General features: G+C 44.2%; 1 protein-coding gene across 1 annotated transcript in view; it reads left to right on the top strand.

Annotated features, from left to right (window-relative positions):
* PLXNA1 (plexin A1) overlaps positions 1-24,071 on the top strand; it is a 515,790-nt gene that overhangs the window by 60,681 nt on the left and 431,038 nt on the right. Inside the window, 1 exon segment of the mRNA XM_048489929.1 lies at positions 3,396-4,736. Coding sequence (XP_048345886.1) covers positions 3,558-4,736 — 1,179 coding nt within the window. The 5' untranslated portion in view covers positions 3,396-3,557.

Raw genomic sequence — 24,071 nt, 5'->3', positions numbered from 1 at the left:
CGCGTTGCAGCAGCTGGGCGCGGCAGTGAAGCGGGGACCACCCCAGAAGCCGGGAGGAAAGGATATAAGGGGGAGGCGGCCGGGAGAAGGGGGCTGGTCATGACAGGGCGAGGGAAGGTGTTGCGGGAGCCCAGAGAGGGAAGTGCGTTCACGGGAGTCAGAGGGGCTGCAAGGCAGTGCCTGGACGGAGGGGAAGGAGAGCCGGGGAAGGAGTGGAGAGAGGAGGAGGCTGAAGAAGGAGAGAAGGGAGAGACCCAGACGGAGAAGGGAAAGGAAGAGGGAGAAGAGAGGGAGAACAGGGAAGCGGTGGAGGAGGGCAGCGAGGCGGAACGCAGGCAATGCTTGGGGACTGCCGCCGCCTCTTTGGGGTGCGGGCGCGAACGTCCAGCCCGGGCACCAGCAGCCCCTTGGGGAGCGGCGAGAGACCCCAATTGGGGGTAGGACAAGGGCCTGAAGGGAAGGGAGGGGCTCTTCCCCCCCTTCCGGCGTGACACCCTGTGGTTCAGGCAGCTGACATTTCTAAGACCCCCAAAGACCGGGGCTCGAGACGAGGAGACCAACACCTCAGAAAGGGACGGTGGGACGGCTTGTCAGCCTCAACCGCAGGAGGGGGAGGGGGATCGCCACACTGCAATGGAATTTGGTTTGAAGTGTTTTTCTCTGTTTGAGAGGAAATTCCATTTGTTGAATGGGTTGGATTGGCACAGCTAAATTAGATGAACCTAGGTTGCTTACCTGAAACATTATGTGCTTTATTATATAAATGGCAGGTCCTTTATTGTCAATGGCCCATTCAGCTCCTTGGCTAACCTTCCCATTTGAAATTCCAAGAATGAAGACAGCTTAATGCCAGTTGAAGGCTGCTATTTGTAGGGTGGTGTTAATGGGACTCACATAGATTCTCAACATTGTGCATTCACAGCTCACATGTTACTAGCGTGACATGATCTAGATTTGAATAGGGGGTGGAGAAGGCAGAAGAATAGATTTCTGTGGCAGAAACTCCAAAAATAAGACCAAAATAGCAGATTCCTTCGGCAAACAGGGATTTGGGATACAGTGTAAGGAGGAAGAATTAATCCCTCTTTCCCCATGTCAATGCCCCATCCCTTATCCATTCATGGTCTCCGAGCATCTTGACTAGTTTGAATGTTAACAAGTCAGGGAAATAATGAAGGCATTATCAAAAAGATAAGCAGAGGCAGGATTCTACATACCTGACCATCAGGTTGCCACTTTTGACTCCCCCCGCCAATGTCTGCCCCGTCCCGGAGCCCTTCGGGGATTGGGCGGTATAGAAATTGAAACAATCAATCAATCAATCAATCAATCAATCAATCAATCAATCAATCAATCAATCAATCAATCAATCAATCAATCAATCAATCAATCAATCAATCAATCAATAAATATCTGCTTCCTTGAGTTCTCTATGCAATTTTAAGAGAAAATGTAGAAGGGGTGGTAATCTTTGTGCTGTGAAGGAGTTTCCAGGAGGAGTGATAGCGTGGGGTATCAGGGAAAGAAAGAAGTAGCTCAGATCCTTCTCATCCTTTATGCAGTGCCTGATATGAGGTGCTTATACTATGCTTTGATCCAAGGTCTATGAGATTTGTCTGTACTAGCCTAGATGTACCATCTTCTTAAGCTTGAGAAACTTAACTTGATGTTGAAATCTTGACACCATGACTAGCAAACCATCTGTGGAAATTTGTAGGATGAATACTTGATTGGCTGTTAGCACCACAGAATGAATAAAGAAAGAATAGTCATTGGTCTGGGCATGGGAAACCCTTGAAGACATAAACAAGCACTGATCTATAGTTGGTCAGAACTGGTTTGTTTGGCAGGACTCTGGCACTTTTCTAGTCGGACTTGTTAAGTGGTTAAGAGCAGGTGCACTCTAACCTGGAGTACTGGATTTGATTCCCCGCTCTGCCACTTGAGCTGTGAAGGCTCATCTGGGGAACTAGATTAGCTTGTGCACTCCCACACTTGCCAGCTGGGTGACCTTGACCTAGTCACAGCTCTTTGGAGCTCTCTCAGCCCCACCCACCTCACAGGGTGTTTGTTGTAGGGGCAAGGAAGGGCAAGGAGATTGTAAGTCCCTTTGAGTCTCCTTACAGGAGAGAAGGGGAGGGGGGTATAAATCCAAACTCTTCTTCTTCTCTTCTATATGAAGTCAACAAAACAAAACACACACACAGTGGAATCTTCGGTATTAGTGGGATGTGTAAGCAGTGCCTTTCACAACTGTTTATTGCATGGGTGGAGTGCTGTGGAGTGGAGGAAACCAAATGGCTTCTGGCTGTCCTACTAGTGTTTGGAATCCGACATGTGCTGAAAGAAGGGTTAAGGGACTTTATCAGCATGGGACTTTATAAATTGGTTGTTCCTCTTGAAACCATGAGGTAAACTGGTAGAGGTGAGAGAAGGCAGTGCAAAGTTTAGGACTTTTGAGGAAGGGGTTCCAGGGAAGCAAATTCCCTGTGGAAAGACTGGGTAGGTTGCTCATTCTGGAGGGCTGAGGGCTAAGGAAAGGAGCAGAGAAACTGCAGGCACATTGGATGGACTAGGAAGCATGCAGGTTGGCACTCACATATATTTAAAAGGCTGGTAGTATTCAACCTTGTATAAATTGCATATCCCACAAAGGCTCCCATACTTATGTGAACGGCCATTTTTATGCTCCACACACACACACCTCAACACAAAAAGTAGGTAGGGCTTTGTAGATCCCACCCCCATTCTTTCCTTCACCAACTTGTGTGGGAGCATTCCAGTATTTTTTCATAAAGAGATCAATTTTTGTTGTCCCTCTCCGCTATAAAACTCTTAACGTTGGAAAAACAAATAAAGAGGGATATCGCAGACAATCTTTTTGCAATGAAAGACTTGACTTCAGGAAACTTCTGTAATACACACTTTCAGTTTCAGATGATATACAAATTTAGGAAAAGAAACCTTCTGGGCAAGGTTGGAAAGTGCTAAAGTAGGGGTTTTGAAAGAGTCAGTCCCTATCATTTAAGTTATTTTAAGCCAGTTTCAAATCTTCTGTGTTTTCCTCATTTTTTTGAAGTTTTTGCAAACTTGGAAAACCGAATCTTGTCTTGTGATCATAATAGTAAAGTACCGTTTGTATCCTTCCTGTTTGTCTGACCAGTGTGGCAACTGCTTCTTTACTGAATTCGCAGAATGGTCATGGGAAGTTTAATGGGAGGAATGTGAATGATTAACAGCAATTCTTTGCAGCTCTTCTCCCCAGACAGCTGAACATTTCAGAGATATGACCCATCTCCATTCCTAAGATGTTTGTCGCTGTGACTCTATTGTTCTGTTCCATTCCGCGTGGACAGTTGCTTATCTAACTCTGTTTGCTTTATATTTTCTTTTAGGGCTGAGTAGAATGTCAGTCCCCACGATGTCCTGAATGTGGAGAGCGGTGGAAGAAGAGGAGACTGATCCACTAATCACTTTTCTCCGCTGCCTTTGGTTTGCTTCTGTTTATTTTGCGGGGAGGTCGATGCCCAGCCATTGCTGGATGTGACGCTTCCACCATGTGGCTCCTCAGGCTCAAGTACCATTTGTCAGTCAGCATCTGGACTCTGCTGCTTCTGGGGAGTGCCTGGCTGCCCTTAGCAGAAGGCACCCCCAAGTCCTCCTCTCCCTTTAGGACTTTCCAGGTCACAGACTGGAGTTTGACACACTTGGTGGTCCACAATAAAACTGGGGAGGTGTATGTAGGTGCTATCAACCGGATCTATAAGCTTGCCAACAACCTCACACTGCTGCGCACTCACGTGACGGGGCCAGTGGATGACAATGAGAAGTGCTACCCACCCCCCAGCGTGCAGTCGTGCCCACACGGGCTGGTCAGCACCAACAATGTCAACAAGTTGCTGCTGGTGGATTACTCGGGGAACCGGCTGATAGCCTGTGGCAGTGCTTCTCAGGGCATCTGCCAGTTCCTGCGCTTGGATGACCTCTTCAAGTTGGGTGAGCCCCACCACCGCAAGGAGCACTACCTCTCCAGCGTGAATGAGTCGGGGACCATGTCGGGCGTCATCATTGAAGTGCAGAATGGGCAGAACAAGCTCTTCATTGGCACGCCCATTGATGGCAAGTCAGAGTATTTCCCTACCTTGTCCAGCCGCAAGCTGATGGACAGCGAAGAGAATGCAGAAATGTTTGGCTTTGTCTATCAGGATGAGTTTGTCTCCTCTCAGCTCAAGATCCCGTCAGACACACTCTCCAAGTTCCCCACATTTGATATCTACTACATCTACAGTTTCAGCAGCGAGCAATTTGTCTACTACCTGACCTTGCAGTTGGACACCCAGCTTACCTCACCTGACTCTACCGGGGAGCAGTTCTTCACCTCCAAGGTCGTCCGGCTATGTGTGGGTGACCCCAAATTCTACTCGTATGTGGAATTCCCCATTGGTTGTGTTCGAGATGGCATTGAATACCGCCTGATTCAAGACGCTTACCTCAGCAAGCCTGGGAAGGCACTGGCCAAGCAGCTGGGCATCTCAGAACACGAGGATATCCTCTTCACAATCTTCTCTCAGGGCCAGAAGAACAGGGTCAAGCCACCAAAGGAATCTGTCCTTTGCCTCTTCACACTGAAGAAAATCAAAGACAAGATCAAGGAGCGCATCCAGTCTTGCTACCGTGGGGAAGGGAAGCTCTCTTTGCCTTGGCTTTTGAACAAGGAATTGGGCTGCATAAACTCAGTAAGTAATTTTTTCCCCTGCCATTCCCCATCTTTTCCCCTGATTCTGATTAGTCTGAGGCTTCCACTGAGGTAACGCTGTTTGTGTTCTTAGTGCGTAACATCCATGAATTAAAGCCCCTGCTTGGGAGTATGGGAATTTTTTCAGTTAGATCTCCAGGTTTTTCGAGTTCATTAATATATATAAGTGACCAGGATCTGTGTATTTGGGCTTCCCATTAGTGTTGCAAAATTGGCTTTGCATTATTTACTCATATTCCATTTTTCTTCCCAGTGGAGACCCAAAGTGGCTGAGAACTTTATTTCCTCTCTTCCGTTTTATCATAACAACTATCCTGTGGGATAGGTTGGGCGGAGGGAATGTGACTGGCCCAAATCCACCAGGTGAGCGTCCCAACTCAGGTCTCCCAAGATCCTAGTCAGATGACCCATGCCACATTTCACTTTGTTTTTCACTGTTGTCATCCTGATGAGTTGAGGCAAATCAGTGGGAACAAAACTTAAGTATGTTTGTAGCCCTTGATCAAGAGAGAAGTATTTCTGGCAATACAGAACTAGGCAGCTGTGTGAGTTACTATGGCTTGGATCCATGCATGTTTCTGTCCAGGTGCTGCAGAGGCACCTGGACCTTGTTCTGTCTTTTGGTTGGTGCTTGCAGTAGACCAATGCCTACACCATGCCCTGAAGAGCCTAGCAAGAGAGGAACATGTCTTGCAGCTGAACATCTGGAGAAAAGCATGCAGTTGACCAAACCTGTGTGATAAGAAGGAAGCCATGGCCCTCAGTTTGATAACCTGAGTAAGGTTGCTGATGATAGACGTTTTGAAAGACATTGATTCATAGGGTTGCCATGAACCAGAAGCTCACATAACACGCACATGTGAGAACAGTGACTGAAGATGTGAAGTGCTGTTCAAGTTACTGCATGGTGCCCTGGTATCTCTACAAAAAAGTTTGCATGGGGAAGGAATATTAGCTAGCTGTGATGTCCTAAATACACCTGGGTCTCTAATATTTGCTAGCATCCTCCCTCCAACTCAAAAGCAAAATAATAAAAGATGGCCAGTCAGGGCTCATCAAAGATAATGTGAATTCAAGGGAACTGCATGGACAGCAGTCTCATCCTCCAGTTCATAAGCACCTCTGAATTCATAGGTGTGTGCAGAGCACAACTGGAGTGTCAGGTTTTGTGGGCAGTTAGAACCAAACCATTGCCCTGGGGGAAATGGGAGCAAGCCAACGTCTGGAGCTGCTCTTTCTCAACCAAGGAATAAGTTACCTGCTTGTCCTATGGGAAGCATTTCCTATAGGCTGTTGCTAAGACGAACACTGGAGTTGAGTCTATGGCAAGGCTGGGAGTGGAGCCTGTTTTGTTTTATGAACTGTAGCTGGATTCATTTTCGGATAATATAAAATATAAATGGTCATAGAGAGGATTATTCCAAGTACTTGTGAGGAGCATAATATGTAAAAGACCTTTCAAAACCATGGGTCATTGGACAGTGTCATAGGGCAAAGGTGATTATTTCTGAGAATGATTCTGAATTGCAAAAAGCTGACAGGCCGAACTGGTCGTTTGCAGTGCATAAATACATTAAAGAGGGCTGACACAAAGGTTTGAGGTGCTGTAGGCTAGGGTTCCCAAGCTGCCCCTCCTCACTGTCTATCAGTGTGCAGAGAGCAAGAAAATGATGCCCACCTTCTTGTCTCCCACTGCCCCTGAGGGAGGGGGGAACAGGTTCACTGCTGTCCACCCACTGAGGCTGGGAGTGCCTCCTGGCATTGTGTGGCAGACTCCGATGATGTGGCAGGTAGGGGGCAAGAGGTGTAGCCCTTCCACCTGTGGTGCCCTTGGTGCAGATGGGCCAGCCCTGAAATTCAATGGGATATGTAATATGATGGTGACACAAGACAAAATGGCCACTAAGTTTTGTGGGTGTCTCCTCAGATCTATTTAAAACTGAACTCAGGCTTTCCCAGCATTTAGGTTGATTGCAAGTAAATCTGTATTGGCCCCAACTCTGTGGCAGCAGAGGGGCTCCAGTTGTTAGCAGTTGTGAAGGTTTTTGTCCTTGAAATTGCAACAGTCTTCTGCGATAACTGAGAACTTAAACTATCTCCATCTTCTGTCTCTCAGTCATGACTTAATGCTTTACTCTATTTCCTACTATTTCAATGCTAGACAAAATATGAATTGCCCTAGATTCCTTTGTAAACCCAACACCCCATTCTATACTCAGTACAGAACAAACATGCTGTTGAACTGTTCTTTTGGTGATTCTAAGTTCAGTTCCCAGAAGGAAGAAGATGGTACATCAAACTATATACCGTATATACTTGCATATAAGTCGAATTTTTCAGCACATTTTTTGTGCTGAAAAAGCCCCCCTCGACTTATATGTGAGTCAGGTGTATTTTAAAAAAAATATTTTAGGGTTTTTACTTTGTCTGCCGCCAGGGGGCGCAGTTTTTAGGCTAGCGGCACCAACATTTCAGGGATTTTTCAAGAGATGCTCCTGATGATACCACCCAGTTGGGTAAAGTTTGGCTCAAGGGGTCTAAAGTTATGGACTCCTAAGGGAGTGCCCCAATCCCCCATTGTTTCCAATGGGAGCGAATGGTAGATGGGGCTACATTTTGAGGGTCCATAACTTTGGATCCCTTGAACCAAACTTCATGAAAGCTCTTCTGGTTGGTATCATCCAGAGACTCAGATAGAACCACCAAGCCGCCCAGCCACCCGAGAGAGACTCCTGTTTATTTTAAAATTATTGTTGAGACCATATTGTTTTTGTTGACCCACTTTTCCACTTACAGAGCTAGTTTACTGTTTTTCTTTGAAATAAATATTCAAAAACATTTAACCTACTGATGCCTCAATTAATGTAATTTTATTGGTATCTATTTTTATTTTTGAAATTTACCAGTAGCTGCTGCATTTCCCACCCTCGATTCATATGCGAGTCAATAAGTTTTCCCAGTTTTTTGTGGTAAAATTAGGTGCCTCGACTTATATGTGGGTCGACTTATACACAAGTATATATGGTAATTCTTTTCTGCACACAAGTCAAGGGGCCAGATTCAGCTACCAGTATAAACATGTATCTATTGATGATCCTGTCTGCCCTGTAGTCAATTTGGAATGGGGCCATTCTAATAACATTAACTTGTAAATTAATTAAATTAAAAACCTGTCCCACTCTAAATCTGTCCTGACAGACTTTTATTAGGAGTGTAATGTGGAGGGTGTTAATAATGTTAATAACTACCCATCCGCCTAACAACCAAAAGTCATTCTCAAAAATGCCTTTTCTTTCCCAGACTTACCGAAAGCAAGAAACTGTGGTATTGAAAGTTCCAGACATTATTAATAAGGAGTGTTCCTCAAGATTTAAGCTTTGGACGCTGCAGCAGCATCCACAAGGCCTGGCATACGGAGGGATTATATTTCACTTGGTTCTCTTTGATTTACTAACAGATGTCCATTATTAGAAAGGGTTAGGAGCCATAATTTATTTACACAATTGCTTTAATCCAAAATGTCTGAGCCTTTATGCACAGAAGAGATGCTCATTATCCTGTTCCATGCATTGGTGAGTTACAGATGAACACTATACCACACATGACGTGATCAAATCTTCCTCAGTGCTTAGTGGGTAATACAGTTGACAAAGCTACTACAGGGTAAAAGAGCTCATCTCAGGTCATTTAGCCTTTTGCATGGGCTCATTGGGGTGTGAAAAGCGAACCAGAGGATGGCTGCTTAACTACTTTAGTGACTGTAACTGTTTCATTATGGATGGTCATTTGTCGTCTCCAGCCAGTTAGCAGTCATAGCTTACCACATCTCCTCTTCCTGAGTCTGTTTAGAAACTGGGAGAAGTGTGGGTGAACATAGAAATGCTGAGCTGCAGAGCTGTTTCATGTGATTATTAGTGGCCATATGACAAGCTTTTAAGCAACATCTGTGGTTTTCAGTCATCTCTTTTCTTTCCATTGTGCCAATTGCTTATTTTTTAAAAAGTGGCAGCACTAGACTATGGCTTGTTGTTTTAATATTGAGCCAGGGAGTCAGATGTGAATCTAGCATAGTGTAGTGCTGTCATGGAGAAACAGGACCACTGGTAGCATAGGACATGTGGCATACAAGGAGAGTGGAACCAAAGGTAAAATAGTAGACCCTTAGCAGTGAGGGATATTGGTCAAGGAATGGCATTGTGCATGAGAAGAAAATTGAAAACTTGAATGGGAATTCTAAGCAGTAGATTCCTGTGCTGTTTGGGAGAGTAGCTCAGATTGAGTCAGATATAAAAAATGTGGTACAGAAAGCTTGACCTGTGTCCTCTTACTTTTATAAACCCATAATCATGAGAAATCATCACGTTCTGAATAGGCTAACCTTTATTCAGTTCTTGACATATCCTTGTGATTGACCTTCCCAATCTTACTGTGGTCGGAAAGTAGGTGAGTGGGAAATGTGAAGTCACTAGTTGGAAAATTGACTGGTCAAGAAGCCCTGTCTAGGGTTGAACGCTGGGCAAGATCTGGATGGCAAATCCTTCTTTTACCTTTGGGAAGAGAACAGTCCCCCTTGAACAGTGAAAGGAAGCACATATGCTGAAGCACACTCAAGGCTAATCATATTTGGGAGTTAAAGTTGTTCTCTTTTGTCCTGCTGCAGTTATCTTGCAGACTGCAGTCAGGGGCTTACGACTGATTGGTTTTCTGCCTTCTTTCCTTTTCAAACTGAAACATGGGTCATTATTATTAATTGCATTTTAGGTTACCAGTAGAAATAGCTCAAGGCAGTTGTGCATAGTCTCTGTTTTGCCCTTTTTGTTTTCATGGTAACTGTGTGGTAGCTATGTGGTATAATTAGAGGACTGAACTGAGATCTGGGAGACCCAGGTTCAAATCTCTACTTTGCTGGGAAAGCTTTCTGGATTACCTTGACCAGCAGCACACACTAAGTCTAACCTAACCCACAGGGTGGTTGCTAGATAAGATGGAGGAGAGGAGAATGATGTAAGCTCATGAACATACAGTGATCTTCATAGCTGAGTGGGTGCTTGAACTGTGCCTCTCAGTTTCTAGTCAGTTACACTATCCATCCTAACACATCAACTGTATATAAAAAGAAACAATCTGTACAGCTGCTGATAGGCAAAGATGGCTAGGAGGAGAGTACACGAGAATCTCTCAGAAAGTAGCCATTACTGCTGTTGGCTGGAATGCATTTACCTTCCCATTCTCATACTTTACTTTGGAGGAGTGATTGTCAAAGCGGTGGGTTGAAACCCACTGGTGACACATTGGCTGTTTCCGTACGGTCCAAATATTCCCGGGGTGCACTTGTGGTATAAATACAAAAGACCTGGGCTCATGCGGAACAAACTGGAGTATTACCATCCGGTCCTAACTTGGCTCCTGGAAAGAAATGGGCAGCTGCGTGGAAGGAGAAACCGGGATAAAATAGACCCAGTTTGTAAGATACCGGTTGTAACCTGGTATAATTCTGCTGTGTGGAAACGGCCATTGTGTTTAGGTCATCGGGTCGGGGTACAGAGCTAGATTGGCATAAGGGGCTAGATTGGCATAAGGAGAAGGCAAGGCTGATTCTTAAATAAAAGCAAATTCTTTTGGTGACTCCTTTTAATAGTGTAAATTGTTGGCCTGAAATATTCAATGTTACACTATTTTATAGTTAGGTGTTTGAAAGCCACTGAGGTGTTGAACTATGTACATAACATTTAGTGTATACTATTCATCTCTCTTACTTATTTTTCCACATCCTTTTCTTTTTAAAAAGTCCGGTTATTTATTATATGGTCTACTTGGGAATAAGGTCATGATTTAAAAATATTTTTCTTTAGTGCCACTTTGTTTTAGGCGCTTATTGTTAATCCTTCTGGTGAGTCATTTTAGAGGTTGGGGGAGATTTAAGTGGGGGTCGTGTTGACAGGAAGAAAGCCGGGAGGAACCCCAGCAAGGTTCAGGCTTATACATATCCCAGTATATGTTGTTTGTTAGAGTTTTGTCCTATCTTATCACTAAGGAACTCAGGTGGCATACATGTCCCCTCCCCCAATTTTATCTCCACCACAACCCTGCGAGGTCTGTTTAGCTGAGACTCTATGAATGGCCATGGTCACCCAGTGAGCTTTGTAGCAGAATTTGCCCATAGGTCTCCCTGGTTGTAGTAACCACTACACCACTCTGTCTCTCCAAACTGTAGTTGTCTTAAACTGCAAAAAAATGAGTTTAAAAAAAATCATTTGTCTTTTTTGTACGACAAGTAATAGAATCTTTGTCTGAAACATGGGAGAGGAAGGAGAAGTGATTGTCTCTCTCCTTCCTCTCCTAATTGACATCTCCAGACACTTTAGTGAATTCTAGAATCCAAGAAGCCATGGGGCTGAACCACTGGAATTTCTTCTACTTTTGCAAGCTCATTGTGCAGCAGTGCAGAGTTTGCTGACCAAGTTTTTGGAGGTGTGTGTGTTGCAGCAGGAATGTGGGCTGGGCATGGGTCGTTTTGTAGCGATGTAGAGACAAAAGAGTATAAAACAGGATTTTTGCTCTATTTTGTAAATTACACACACAGCAGAGAAGCCAGACCGCTCTCTGGGAGCAGGTGGTTCAGCTACACCCACCTGGAGTGGCTTGTACACAGGCATCCATTTGTAATTGTCTTGGGCAGCCCCTCCTTCCTCCTCTCCGGGCTCTGAGGAAAACAGCTAACAGCTGCCTGACAAAGTAAAGGGTTTGCTGTCAAGAGCGCTGGGCACGCAAATCTGATTTTGGCTCCAAACTAATTCAATTTTGGTGGGAAATGATGAAATCGTTACACTACTGCCTGCTGGGTCACATAACTGCTGACTCAGGGGAAGGAGATGCCTTTCTCTGCTCTCTCGTTTCCCCTCCCCTCATTCTTTCCGTAGTCCTTGGCCTGCAGTGCAGGTTTCAGAGCCAAGTGTTGCTCAGATCAGTTGTGGTTCCCTTGAGGGTTGCCCTGCGCAAGTAGGAGGGAGGCAGGGAAAAATGTGAAGCAAGGAATGTGACCGTGAACGTAGGAAGGCTGAGGCAGTGAATGCATTGCACTGAAAACAAAGTGGACAGCTGTTTTTCTCTACCCATATTCTGATGTTGGGAGCTTTCTCTGTAGGCTAGCAGAAATTCCTTGCAAGACATCCTACAGAGAAAGTGGAGGCCCACAGTAATGGCCCCTGGCCCCCATACCACTCAGTTTTACCTATTGCAGTTTCCATCCTGTTTGTTTAGGCTTTGTAAAGGAAAAACATACCAGTACAGAAACTTTCCCCTGTTGGAATGTAGTTCCCTGTGGCATGATCCAGACCTGGGCAGTTCTTTTTCTGTATTTGAATTACCCAGCAATGGAAGAGAAACTTGGACCCCAGAGACCAACAGATCTATACGAATTGTCTTTGCCTTCTGGGAGGCTGAAATAGCAGCAACGTTGTCACGTGCTTGATTATTCAGCATCACTGTTAGTTGAATTGTGGGCTTGAAATAAGTTGGAGAAACATACTTTTGTGAAGTCCCTGTTTCAAAATTACCTACAGCTGTTCTGGTACTTCTAGCTGTTTGTCTCGGCCCCATATGAAGTGGGCACTTTCCACCAGCAAATATAATTTTGTCCAGTTTTAAGATAAGCCCAGGGACCCTTAAGCATGTGCTGCTGATGCCTTTGGTGCCCTTCTCACGTGTAGTAAAAATTCCCTGTTGAATCAGCCTCAGAAAGCAAAGCATTGTTTTGTTTTACAAGTAGTTTCGTATAACAAGAGGAGGATCATTGTATTTGCCTTTCTTTTCGCCCCTTTCTATTCGCCCCTTTCTTGACTGCTTTCGACTTCCTGTCCTAGAACAGAGTCACAAGGGAAAAATAATTCACCAACAGTTGCTCGGTTTTTCAATCCCAAAGGTAATAGCTGAGCTCCAAATCAACTTTATTTGCCCCTACTGCGGGCTTTCTGACTCAACACAAGTGCAGTCTAACCTGACCTCACAGATTTACCGCAGCTACCTAGTTCTGAAGGAACTGAGGTCTGATTGAAATTCTCCACTCCCTGTTCTTGACAGCTTAGGTTTCCCCCTTTGAATGGGGTTTCTTACTGCAGGGTTCGAGGAGAGCATGACAAGGCATTATAAATTGGCCATTACACTTCTAGAACTGTTGGTATTTTATCAGATTTAGCAGAGCAGAGTTGGCATGAATTGTTGCTGGGAGGCGAGACCCAGAGGAAAGTGCTGACTTGGGTGGCTCATTTGCTGGTGCTTTCCTCTGAACTCATCTTGAACCGTTGGCTGAGATGTCTGTTGACTAGAATTGCATTGCTGAAAAACCGGCTGTCTTTTGCCTCTAGCTGAAGGCCTGGCATGTCTGCATGGACTATTTGTGCTTTAGGCTAGTAGATGCTGTTAACACTTGTGCAACCGCACTCTGCGCAGCAATTATAACATTAATGAATTGGGAAGACCAAGTGTAAAATATACTTCAAACATTCAGGATAATTTAGTATCCCTGCAACAAGACTGAAAGAAGGTATATGAATATGTTATGAAAATGGAAAACAAATATGTTTTTATTGTAGAAAAACAGATTGTATGGAAAGCCCTTTAACTGGCTATTGGAAACGTGAGGGAAAGAAAGTCTGTAAAAGAAGTTTACCCTCTTGCTTTAAGCCTTGTCATGTGGCTTTGTAAAGATCCTTGTTCATCCACTCTCTCAGCTTTTCTCCCAAAGGAATATATATTTTTTAAATCGATGGTAATTGATTCAGTATAATTAAACAAACAAGGGTGGCAAAGGATAAGGAGCAGAGCAAGCCAATATAGCTGTGGGCTGGATGACCCACTCTGTTCCTTCTCTCATGCAGTTCCACTTCTGTATTATGGGCCCAGCCTTGTGACAGTCTGCATGATAACAGGGTTAGTGGTTCACACAATAGGCTGTTTTCTTTTTTGTTTACGTGGATAATCCTGACCTTTCTTAGGGGAGCTCATTTGTATGAATAGAGTAGCCGCAGGAACCTGGCAGTTGTGGATATGGTTTGCAGCAAATTCTATAATTTCAGCAACTGGGAAAAATGTTGAAGTTATCATACTCTGTACCACTGTTTGCCTCTGTGATAGCTCTACTTGCATTTTGTTGTGTGTTCATGCAAGTGCATACCTGAGAAAGGCTCAGACATTTCATACTGAAAAACTCCACATTTTATGAGCCAACCCTTTGTTGCCAGTAGTGTTGACATTGCCTGGCATCCAGACTTGCCCTTGTGCAAGAGGTCTATGAGTACACTTCTCGTCCATTTCCCCCTTTTATGTCATATGCTGTGCTATTTCTAAGGGTCCCCTGACCCTCGGAAATGTCTTTTCAAGGGCCGTGGCTGGGCAAAGAAGATGGGGAAGTTGCATTCTGAGTGCTGAACATTAGGGTTAGCCATTGTCTTTGATCCAATCTTGATCCTCCTTGATCTCAATTGATCCAATCTTGATCCTCCTTGATCTCAGATTGCAAATGCCTTAGCAGACCAGGTGCTCAGGAGCAGCAGCAGCAGAAGGCCATTGCTTTCACATCCTGCATGTGAGCTCCCAAAGGCACCTGGTGGGCCACTGCGAGTAGCAGAATGCTGGACTAGATGGACTCTTGTCTGATCTAGCAGGCTAGTTCTTATGTTCTTTGGGATTCATAGGGCCCTAGTGCTGTGGAGCTTGACGCCAAGAGGAGAGGTCACTAGACTTGGCTGGAAACTGAGGAGATGTTTGTCGTTCTTCTGTAGTGCCCTTGGCTGGGAAACTCATTCCAACATGTGTGTTCTGTTTGTTTCTTGGCTTGGAACCAGGAACCTAACACTGAAAATATGACCTGGACCAGGATACTCTGTTGAACGCTGAGAGCCTTTGCCTTGTGGTTTCTGCTATCCTCTTCCTGTTCCATTTGTAGATCCTGGTTAGGGTTGAGACCTGCTTCATACAATAAATGATGGCCAAGTCCACCTGGCCCTCCTGCTCAGTTGGCATATGCATTAATGGCTGGGATTTCTTGACTCACCTTAAGGGCAGCTTCAAAGGAAGGTCAGCCAGATTTTTTCCTATCAACTGTTTTCGTGCTGCAGGAGGAATTCTGTGTCCAGCTTAAGGATGCTAGCCTCCAGAGAGACCTGGTCCTGGGGTCGTCTCCCAGAATTACAGTTCATCTCCAGACTACAGAGATCAGTTCCCCTAAAAATGTTTTTGGAGGGTAGACTAGATGGTGTTGTAGCCCATTGAGGTTCCTGTCCTCCATGGGCTCTATCCCCAAATCTCCAGGAGTTTCCAACCTGGATCTGGCAACCCTCCCCCCTCCCTCCGCCCCTCCTGCATCCCCTGGCAACCCTAGTACAGCTGGAATTTTGTTTCTAGGCCCTACTGGCAAAATGTGGTTATTGTACATTATGTGGTTGTGTTTATTAAATGCGGGTTCTGCATGAATGAACCCATCTCCCAAATTGGACCCAGAATTCACACAGGAAAGAGAACTTCTCTGCCGTCCTTCACTCTTGGCCTAGGCACTAACTGTAGACCTAGGATCTAATACCTGGGTAGAGGGTTGTGTCCAATCAGGATTCAGATCACCATACTCTGTTTTAGGGTCTATGACCAAGTGACAGGGCTCCTAAAGAAGCCTGTCAGAAACAATGAGATTTGAAGTGATGGAAAACAGGGATGGTCTATTGAGCAGGGTAACAAAATACACTATATAGTCAGACTATTTTCAAGTGTACATGCAGTACCTACTACTAAAATGCCAATAGTCATATGCATGATATTTCAGTACCCTCACACACATGCATAAAGTCAAAAGAGGAGTGGGAAGAGAGAAAGTAACAGGGAAAGTATAACCTTATATTGTCTCGAATGTGGGTTTGCCTAACAAGCCGACCTGCTGAAATCAGGATATTCAGAATTCCCTTCTGACACCTTACTAAGGCCATTCTGAGAACTGAGCAAAAGTTTCAGTACTAATCTAAGTGAAATGTTGAGGTAGGAGTTTAGGGGAAAAATGATGTAGGACTTGCCATAAGGGTGTGTGTGTTAACCACAGCAAGGGAGCCAAAGTGCAGGGCACACAATAGAGATCTAATTTCTGATCAGAGATATGTTGGGAGGGGATTATTATAGCTTTACTATAGGAGTGGGAAAGAATAATAGGCAAAGTGTTTGATTTTTTTTGTGAGTGTGGAGAGAGGCAGGGAGTTCAGGTGAGGTCACAGACAAGCTTTCCAATTGGGTGGCTGAATGGTGAAAGAATTCCTGACAGGAAAGGGAGGATTGGGGTGGGGCGGAGGCATGTTGGAAGAAGTTAGTGGGCTTTAGGAATCTTTCCAAATAAAGAAGGAAAGCTTAGAGCAGAAAGGAGGCAGGCTACAGGTAGATTTGGGCCTTTGCTGTGTGGGTTGTTTGATACTGTTGGGAAGTAGGTTTTTCCTCTACTTCCCCACAGCATCATGATGCATTCCTGCACCTATCCAGGTTTTGGGAAAGATCATAACAAATTCTGGATGGTTGTTGTGTGGGCAGGAAAGTTGAGATTGCACCAATGCAGCTTTCTTTCTTTCTTTCTTTCTTTCTTTCTTTCTTTCTTTCTTTCTTTCTTTCTTTCTTTCTTTCTTTCTTTCTTTCTTTCTTTCTTTCTTTCTTTCTTTCTTTCTTTCTTTCTTTCTTTCTTTCTTTCTTTGAACCTGATGTACAAATTGTTATCAAAAACATAACAAAAACACAACAAAGTCACAAAAAGCTCTGGTGGCCAGGGCTGGGGACAGGCAAAATGTGAGGAAATCTGGCATGTGGAAGTCATGAGCTTTATCAGCAGTCACAGAAACAGTACGGGAACCACAGAAACATGTCCCCATGTAAAAAAACAAAACAAAACAGTTACATCACCCACCTGTGTTGTTACATGAAAGGAGAAAACTTCTTCGATTAGAGGCTGAAGCCACTAGGACCCATTTTGTTGAGAAGGAATGTGGTAACACAACAGAGTATTGTGCCTGAGTACCTTCATGGAACTGAAATACCTTGGATAATAATATAAAAGGCATAGGTTTTTTTTTTCTGGGATTCCACAGTGCCAGGGAATATCATTTTGAGGTTACCATACTGCTAGAGAATGCTTCTGTGGACTGCAAAAGGGTTCCTGTAGCTGAAATGTAATTAGTCTGGGCACGTGCTTACCATTTCTTCTGCCAACTCCCCTCCTATTATACTGTAAATAATCTCAAAGCTAGATTTGGAAATCTCAAATTGTAGTGTAAACCTGGCCCATCATGAGCCCACTTTGCACCTAGCTTTCCTCCATCCCTCTGATCAGCACCACGGCTGCTGTCTGACAAACACTGGGAGTGGGGACGAGGCCAGGGAAAGAGCACCCTCCTTTCCTGGCCTTGTCCCTGGTGCTGCCAGTATTTGGCAGCAGCAGTGTCATTCAGAGGATCAGAGGAAAGGTTTGTTGATCTTTTTTGTGGGAGTGAGAGGAGTTTGGCAGGGGTGCGGTGGTGGGAGTTTAACTGGGGGCTGAGTGTGGGTGGAGGGGTCTTTTATAATGGTACACCATTGGTACTAATTGGCTCAGATGGAGAAATATATGATGGTTCACTTTTGCTAACATCAAGAAACAGAGTGAGAAGCAGATTCATGGTAAGCAGAAACCAGAGATACACAGAGATGCCGGAATACTTACTTACATCATTTACCGGTATATCTTCCCTTTCTGCCCAATCAGGGTCACCAAGGTGGTTAAAATTATAACAGCATAATAAAATATGTCAAAAACAGAGCTAAAATAGAGAGGACAGGAAATGAAAGCTCAAGGCAAGAAGTAGGATCATTGAAGGAACACCAGGCAAACAAAAATGTTTTCATATTACTAGCAGAAGACAAATTTCCCTGGCGAGAGAGTTCAGTAATTTTGAGACTACAACAAAGAAGGCCCTCTCCTGGTTTACCACCCATCTAGCCTCAGAAAACAGAAGCATTCAAACCAGGGGCCTAGAAGATGACATGACAGTTAGGTGTGTGTGTGTGTGTGTGACATAAAAATGTCTGTGAGAAGTCCAAATAATCATGTGAAATGAACACATCTGAATTTGTTCACATAGCTGAGCAGTGTACAGATGCCTTTTTTCCTGGCGAACCGGACATGAGCAGAAGCAACTGGTGCTCAAGCAAACCGAAAGATTAATAATATGCCAGATTTAATTGGTCAGTTATGTGATCCAATGCAGACATTTGTATATAAATCAAACATCCGTTCTGTAGAAAATTAGACTTTATTCTTTAATGATGCAAGTATTTACGTGCATTATCCAAAAGCAAAGCATCATATTAGAAAACAGGTTCTCACTTGTATGACAGAAAAGGTAGAAGGTTTTGTCTAGTATTGTGCTTGCCCTCTTTAGTCCATATTAATAGTTGTATCAAAAATAAAACACATCATAAACAATGTAAGCTGCCTTGAGTTCCTGTAAGTTAGAAAAGTGGCTAATTAATGTTATTTTTTAAATTATGGTTTTAAAATATATTTCATGCTAACTGGTAGACTCTTTCTTTAGTCAATCGAAATGTTTTTGATTAAACCATTACTCGTCTAAAATTTGCAGCTTTAAAATAAACATTTCCCATAATCACATTTAGATGCCATATACGTGCAGATTTTTATATTTGCATCACATCTCACTGTCCAAATATTAACTTATTCAGAATTTCAGAATTCACGGCACACTTGCAAAATTAAGTGAGGCAGTTCTTGGTAAAGGGCAATGCGTACAATATGATTGGTGGTTGTGCAGGGAGCAGACTGCATTAAAGTGCTCCATGCAGTGTGCACTGGTATGTGGCAACTCACAAATACCATGCAGCCATAGCAGGAAAGGCTCAGTTTTTGAAACCACACTTTGGATGCTGACAGTTCCAGATTCAGTCCCTGAGGAAATGGGTTGCGAAAGTCCTATGCCAGTAAAGACTTCTGGAACTACATGGACTAATGCTTGATTTCTTCATAAAGTATCTTCATATTTGTAGCTTGCTCCTCACACATCCAGGCCAATTACATGGAACACTTATGTCGGGGCTCTTAGCTGCGCAGTAGGGTTGTAGTACGTTCTCCTCGCGTTTTTCTGTTTACACACAAGGAGCCATTCTCTGCCTGCCCTGCAGCTGAAGTCTCAACAGGCTGCTGTTTTACCAGGTTCTCTTAACTCCGCCCATCAACTTATTCTTAAAGGCACAGAACTCACTGCAGCAGAAGTTGCAAGATAAAGGACTTTGTTAAAACCCTTTAAATTGCCATCAGATCAATATACCTATGAAAACAGGTATATCGATATTGTAGCCCCTTTCCCAAAATACCCCCCCACCAAGAAAGAGGCAAAGCAAATCCCCAAAGCACATACTGCTGAAGAAGGGGACCATGTACTAGATCCCACTCTCTTCCCGTCCACTCACAGACACGTTCTCTCTCTCACTCACTCTTCCTTCCGCTGCTGCTGCCACAGGAAAAGACAGTGCTTGTTTTAAAACAGAGGCTTGCTTGAAATTAAGTTTAAGAAGCCCTCCCAATCTTTGGGGAGGGTGGAAGTAGAGTGGGGGAGGTGGGGTGGAGCCAAAAAACCAACTCGGTTATTACTATATCAAGATATCAATATGAGCATTTAGAGAATCAGGAAGGAGCTGGCAACATGTAAAGGGGGAGTGGGGATGGCATGGATGGCGGTGTGAGGGAGTGGAAAGGGTAGAGCTAGCTAAGGCTGGCCAAGGGAGTAGGGAAGATGTCTGGGGCAAAACTGTGCTCACTGGCAAATCTGCTCACTCTGGTGGTAGAACAAATTAAACGTTGTGCTGGAGGTGGTCTCGCTTGCTGCAGAGAGAATGAAAAGTGAAAGCGGGGCCTGAGGAAATACATCTGTACAAGATATCGTGCTGTGATGAACATTTGCCCCCATTGCGCACCAGACAACTTCTGCGTAATCAACTTGAGTGATTTTCAGAAATGCCCCCCTGACACTGGGGGGGGGGGGTGGGTGGGTTTACTCTAAAACTACCTTCATATTAAGCCTGCAATGTAACAGAGACCTAGAGAAAGACAATATTCTGTCACTTGAACAGTCTGGGAATTAAGCTGCACAGTTAAGGACAGATTCAATATACACCAGCTATCTGTATACATAGTGAGGAAAATAGGTACTGTCCTTGTGAAATAGATATAGTTGGCGAATGTGATTTAGCTAGTTGTAAGACTGGACCTGCCGTGAGCTGTGACAATTTTCCTTCATTATTGGCAGAAGAGTGAAGGCTCTTGTTAAACTGAGAGCTGGATGCCTGCTTCAGCAGACAATATGGATGTAAGTGACCTTGTGCTTTACAGATGTACAGTTGTCAAGAAGGAATTATCTGCCTTACGTGATGCAGGTGACCACGATGGACCCGTGTGAGAATTTCCGATCGCAACCTTTCCCTGTGAAAAATGCCCAAGATCTGTTTTCTTTCCATCAAACAGTCCGACTGGATATGGCCTGCTATTGGTGTGGCACCTGCCTGTGCATCCCTAACGAGTCATTTTGCTGCTAACAAGCTAATTGCTGGCATAATTATTTATTGAGGTGGTGTCGGTGTAGCATTGCAGGCGGGTGGCAAGCACTCTTCCGCAGCCAGGGAATGCAGCTGTATTTGTCGCTTCCCAGAGAGTTTGTTGAGACAAAGCAGAGAAGAGTAAACACCATAAACATTTATGCTCTTGCATATTCAGCAGCAGATGAGGTTGAGGAAGCTGCAGATTGGAGTGTGGAGAGCCGCTCAGAACAAAGATTGTGTTAGCTGAGAGGTGCTGCCAGGGCTTAAATACCTTCATTGGTTATGCTCCACTCAACCCCTGGAGTTGAACTTTCTATTAACCCCTTTATTGCCAGCACAGTAAATATTCTAAGAGCAGAAGGTATGAACAGGCATAATTCACAGGCTCTTCAGGACAAGGTCATCTGGATAATGATAAAGGTGGGTGGAATAAAAATGATGGGGCGGGGGCACTTACATTCAAGATTGTACTGCCTGTGTGAAAATCAGATCTCTCATATGGGTTCACTATAACCCCTCTGGAGTAATATAGGGTTGTTTTTTTGGGGGGGGGAGGGGTGAGTCAGATGTAATCTTAAGACTAGATAAAACACTTTTTACAATTGCATGTATGCTTTTAGAAGACAGGGATAGTTGACATTCTGGGTTTTAAACATTTTAAAAATAGTCACTACTAATTGGAGAAATATGAATGTGCGTACTTTAATGTTAAAGAAACAACTGGGCAGGTGTGACGTCCCCTACTCCTTAGAGGAAGAGGTGGCATTCCTTGAAGCAAGCAAGGCAGTCCCCCTTCTGCCGACTTTGAATTATTTTGTAGGCTTAATTATTTGCTGCTTCCTCATCAGAAACCTCTGTTAAAATGAGCTGTGGGATTCAAGAACAGCTGAGCCAGCAAAAGGAATCACAGCTGTGGACTGGTTTGCTGGGCCTGAGCTGGCTCTGTAGGCTTCGTGCTCTTTCAGTTGCTTTTCCCATCACCCTTTTCACCCAAGTGTGGAGTGTGAGAGGCGGGCTGCCTTCCTCCTGCAAAGGTGCAGGTCTGTGAATGGCTGCAGCAATTCTGTGAGCGCTTGCCAAGGCTCTTGGACTGCACAACTTGAGAGGAATCGTTCTTTGCTGCACACTACAAAAAACCCAGAGGGAAGCAGGCGATCATGTGGACCTGGAAGACTGCAAAGAGCTGGATGGTTAAAAGCCACCCTGACTGGATACAAATAGGACATGAAGACTAATTGTGCATCTTCACAAAGTGTTCATTCTTACCCCAAAGCTGTTCGCATTGCCCTAAATTTCTGTTTATATTTAATTCATTTCCAAAACTGTGAACCTTCAAATGCTCAAAAATGGTGAATCTGCTACCAAAATTAACAGGGGTTTACTGTCATGAAGTTTAATAGGTAAAAAAGCAGTCTTTTTTTATTTATTTGGATTTTGTGCAGTTTGAGGCTATCTCAGGAAAAATTTGCAAGAATTTTTCTTCTGCAGTAAAGGGTGATGTGCTTATTTAGTATAAACTCCTTTAAGAAACTGCTACTGATTTAATTATAAAGCTTGCTCATCTTTAAACTTCCAGAGAGTCCTGAACACTGTAAGCCTTTGTGTCCCCCCTGGTTTGTTTGTTTATAGAGGTATTCCAAACAGGTTGCCAGCTTCCAGGTGGTAGCTGGAGATTTCCTAGGAAAGCAACTGATCTCCGGGCAACTGAGCTCAATTCACCTGGAGAAAATGGCAGCTTTGGAAGGGGGACTTTATGACATTATGTCACACTGAAGTCCCTTCCCTCCCCAAATCCTCATGCCGCACCCTCAATATCTCCAGGTATTTCCCTATCTGGAGCTGGCAACTCTACTTCCAATTCATATGACCCAGCTTTGCATGGAGTACAGAAGTTAGGGTTGCCTGGTAATGCCTGGCAACTGGCAGCAACATTATTGGGAACTACAGAGTTTCTGGCAATTCCTAGAGCTACCTTTTGTCAGTTCCTGTATAAAGTTCTAGTATGTACAGGAGGCTGCTTTTGTTTTCTCAATTTTTCCCACTTCCTTTCTGAGTGACAGTGAACATCAGGACCTGGAGCAGGCGATCCCCTACCACACTGGGCACTTGGTAACCCCACTGGGTCTTACTCTATGTAAATATATATAGGCTTACAACCACTAGAATCTGCAGATCCCCACATAAATCATAAAGTTGGAAGAGACCACAAGGGCCATCAAGTCCAACCTCTGCCATGCAGGAATACACAATCAAAGCACTCCTGACAGATGGCCATCCAGCCTCTCTTTAAAAACCTCTACCATGCTCCAAGGCAGCGTATTCCACTGTTGAACAGCCCTTATTGTCAGGAAGGTCTTCCTAACGTTTGGGTGGAATCTCTTTTCCAGTACCTTGAGTCCATTACCCTTTGTCCTAGTCTCTGGAGAAGCAGAAAACAAGCTTGTTTCACCTTCGACATGTCATCCCTTCAAATATTTAAACATGGCTATTGTGTCACTTCTTAACCCACTCTTCTCCAGACTAAACATTCCCAGCTCCCTAAGTCTCTCCTCATAAAGCATGAAATCCAGACCTTTTTCCATTTTGGTCACCCTCCTCTGGACCCGTTCCAGCTTATCAATATCCTTCTTGAACTGTGAAGCCCAGAACTGGACACAGTATTTGAGGAGAGGTCTGTCCAATGCATAATAGAATGGTACTGTTACATCCCTTGATCTGGACACTATATTCCTATTATTGCAGCCCAGAATTGCATTGGCTTTCTTGGCTGCTGCATCACACTGCTGATTCATGTTCAGTTCATGATCTACTAACACTTCCAGATACCTTTCACATGTACTGTTGTCAGGCCAGGTACCCATCTTATATCTCTACATTTCATTTTTTCTGCCGAAGTGTAGTATCTTACATTTATCTTTGTTGAAATTCATTTTATTAGTTTCGGTCCAGCCCTCTAATCTGTCCAGGTCATTTTGAATTGTGACCCTGTCGTCTGGCGTATTAGCTACCACTCCTAATTTGGTGTCATGAGAGGGGATAGTACCATTTGTGCTGAATATATCATTGGTGGGCACATTCCAGCTTTTAAAGCCTTTTGTGCTGGCTGTGGTCTGCATAGTATAGTCTTGACTTCAGATACTACTTCCAGTTTTCTGCTGTTATTGTGAGAAAGGAAGAGTCATGGCAGGAGCTGAGAGCAGATTTTTTCAAAATATTATTAGATGTCATAACCGTTATGTTTGTGTGTGTAATTCCAAGGGCATCTGGCTCTGGCTCCTAGCAGTGCTGGCCTCTAAGCTGGGCCAGCCAGTTGTCTGCTCTTGGGTGTATGATGAACATCCACAGCTGAAGGCTGCTGGGAACTGTAGCTCTTTCATTACCATACTGTGTTTGAATTAACAGAGCCAGGGATTTAGTGTGCAGTATATGTGCACTGCCCCATTATAGACCTCACGGGTATCTAATCTGGCACATTGCTGGTTGTAGTGTTTTTAGTGCTTCAGTTATTTCTTCAGTCTCCCTCTTCTCTATTTTCTCTGCATCCCCCAGACCCTTAAATTCATGGCCAGAGACTGCTGGACCAGAGGTTGTCATGGCAACAGCTCTCTTCCCGCTGAGTTAGAGATAGGAACAGATTTCACGGTTCAAGGAATTTTCCCCATTCCTGACCCTCCCCTCCCTCTTTCCTTGTGGCGTTATCTCCCTATCT

Source organism: Sphaerodactylus townsendi, linkage group LG03 (assembly GCF_021028975.2).
Source record: "Sphaerodactylus townsendi isolate TG3544 linkage group LG03, MPM_Stown_v2.3, whole genome shotgun sequence".
NCBI lineage: Eukaryota > Metazoa > Chordata > Lepidosauria > Squamata > Sphaerodactylidae > Sphaerodactylus > Sphaerodactylus townsendi.
Note: the sequence above shows the minus strand (reverse complement) of the source record. Positions and strands in the feature narration are given on the sequence as shown.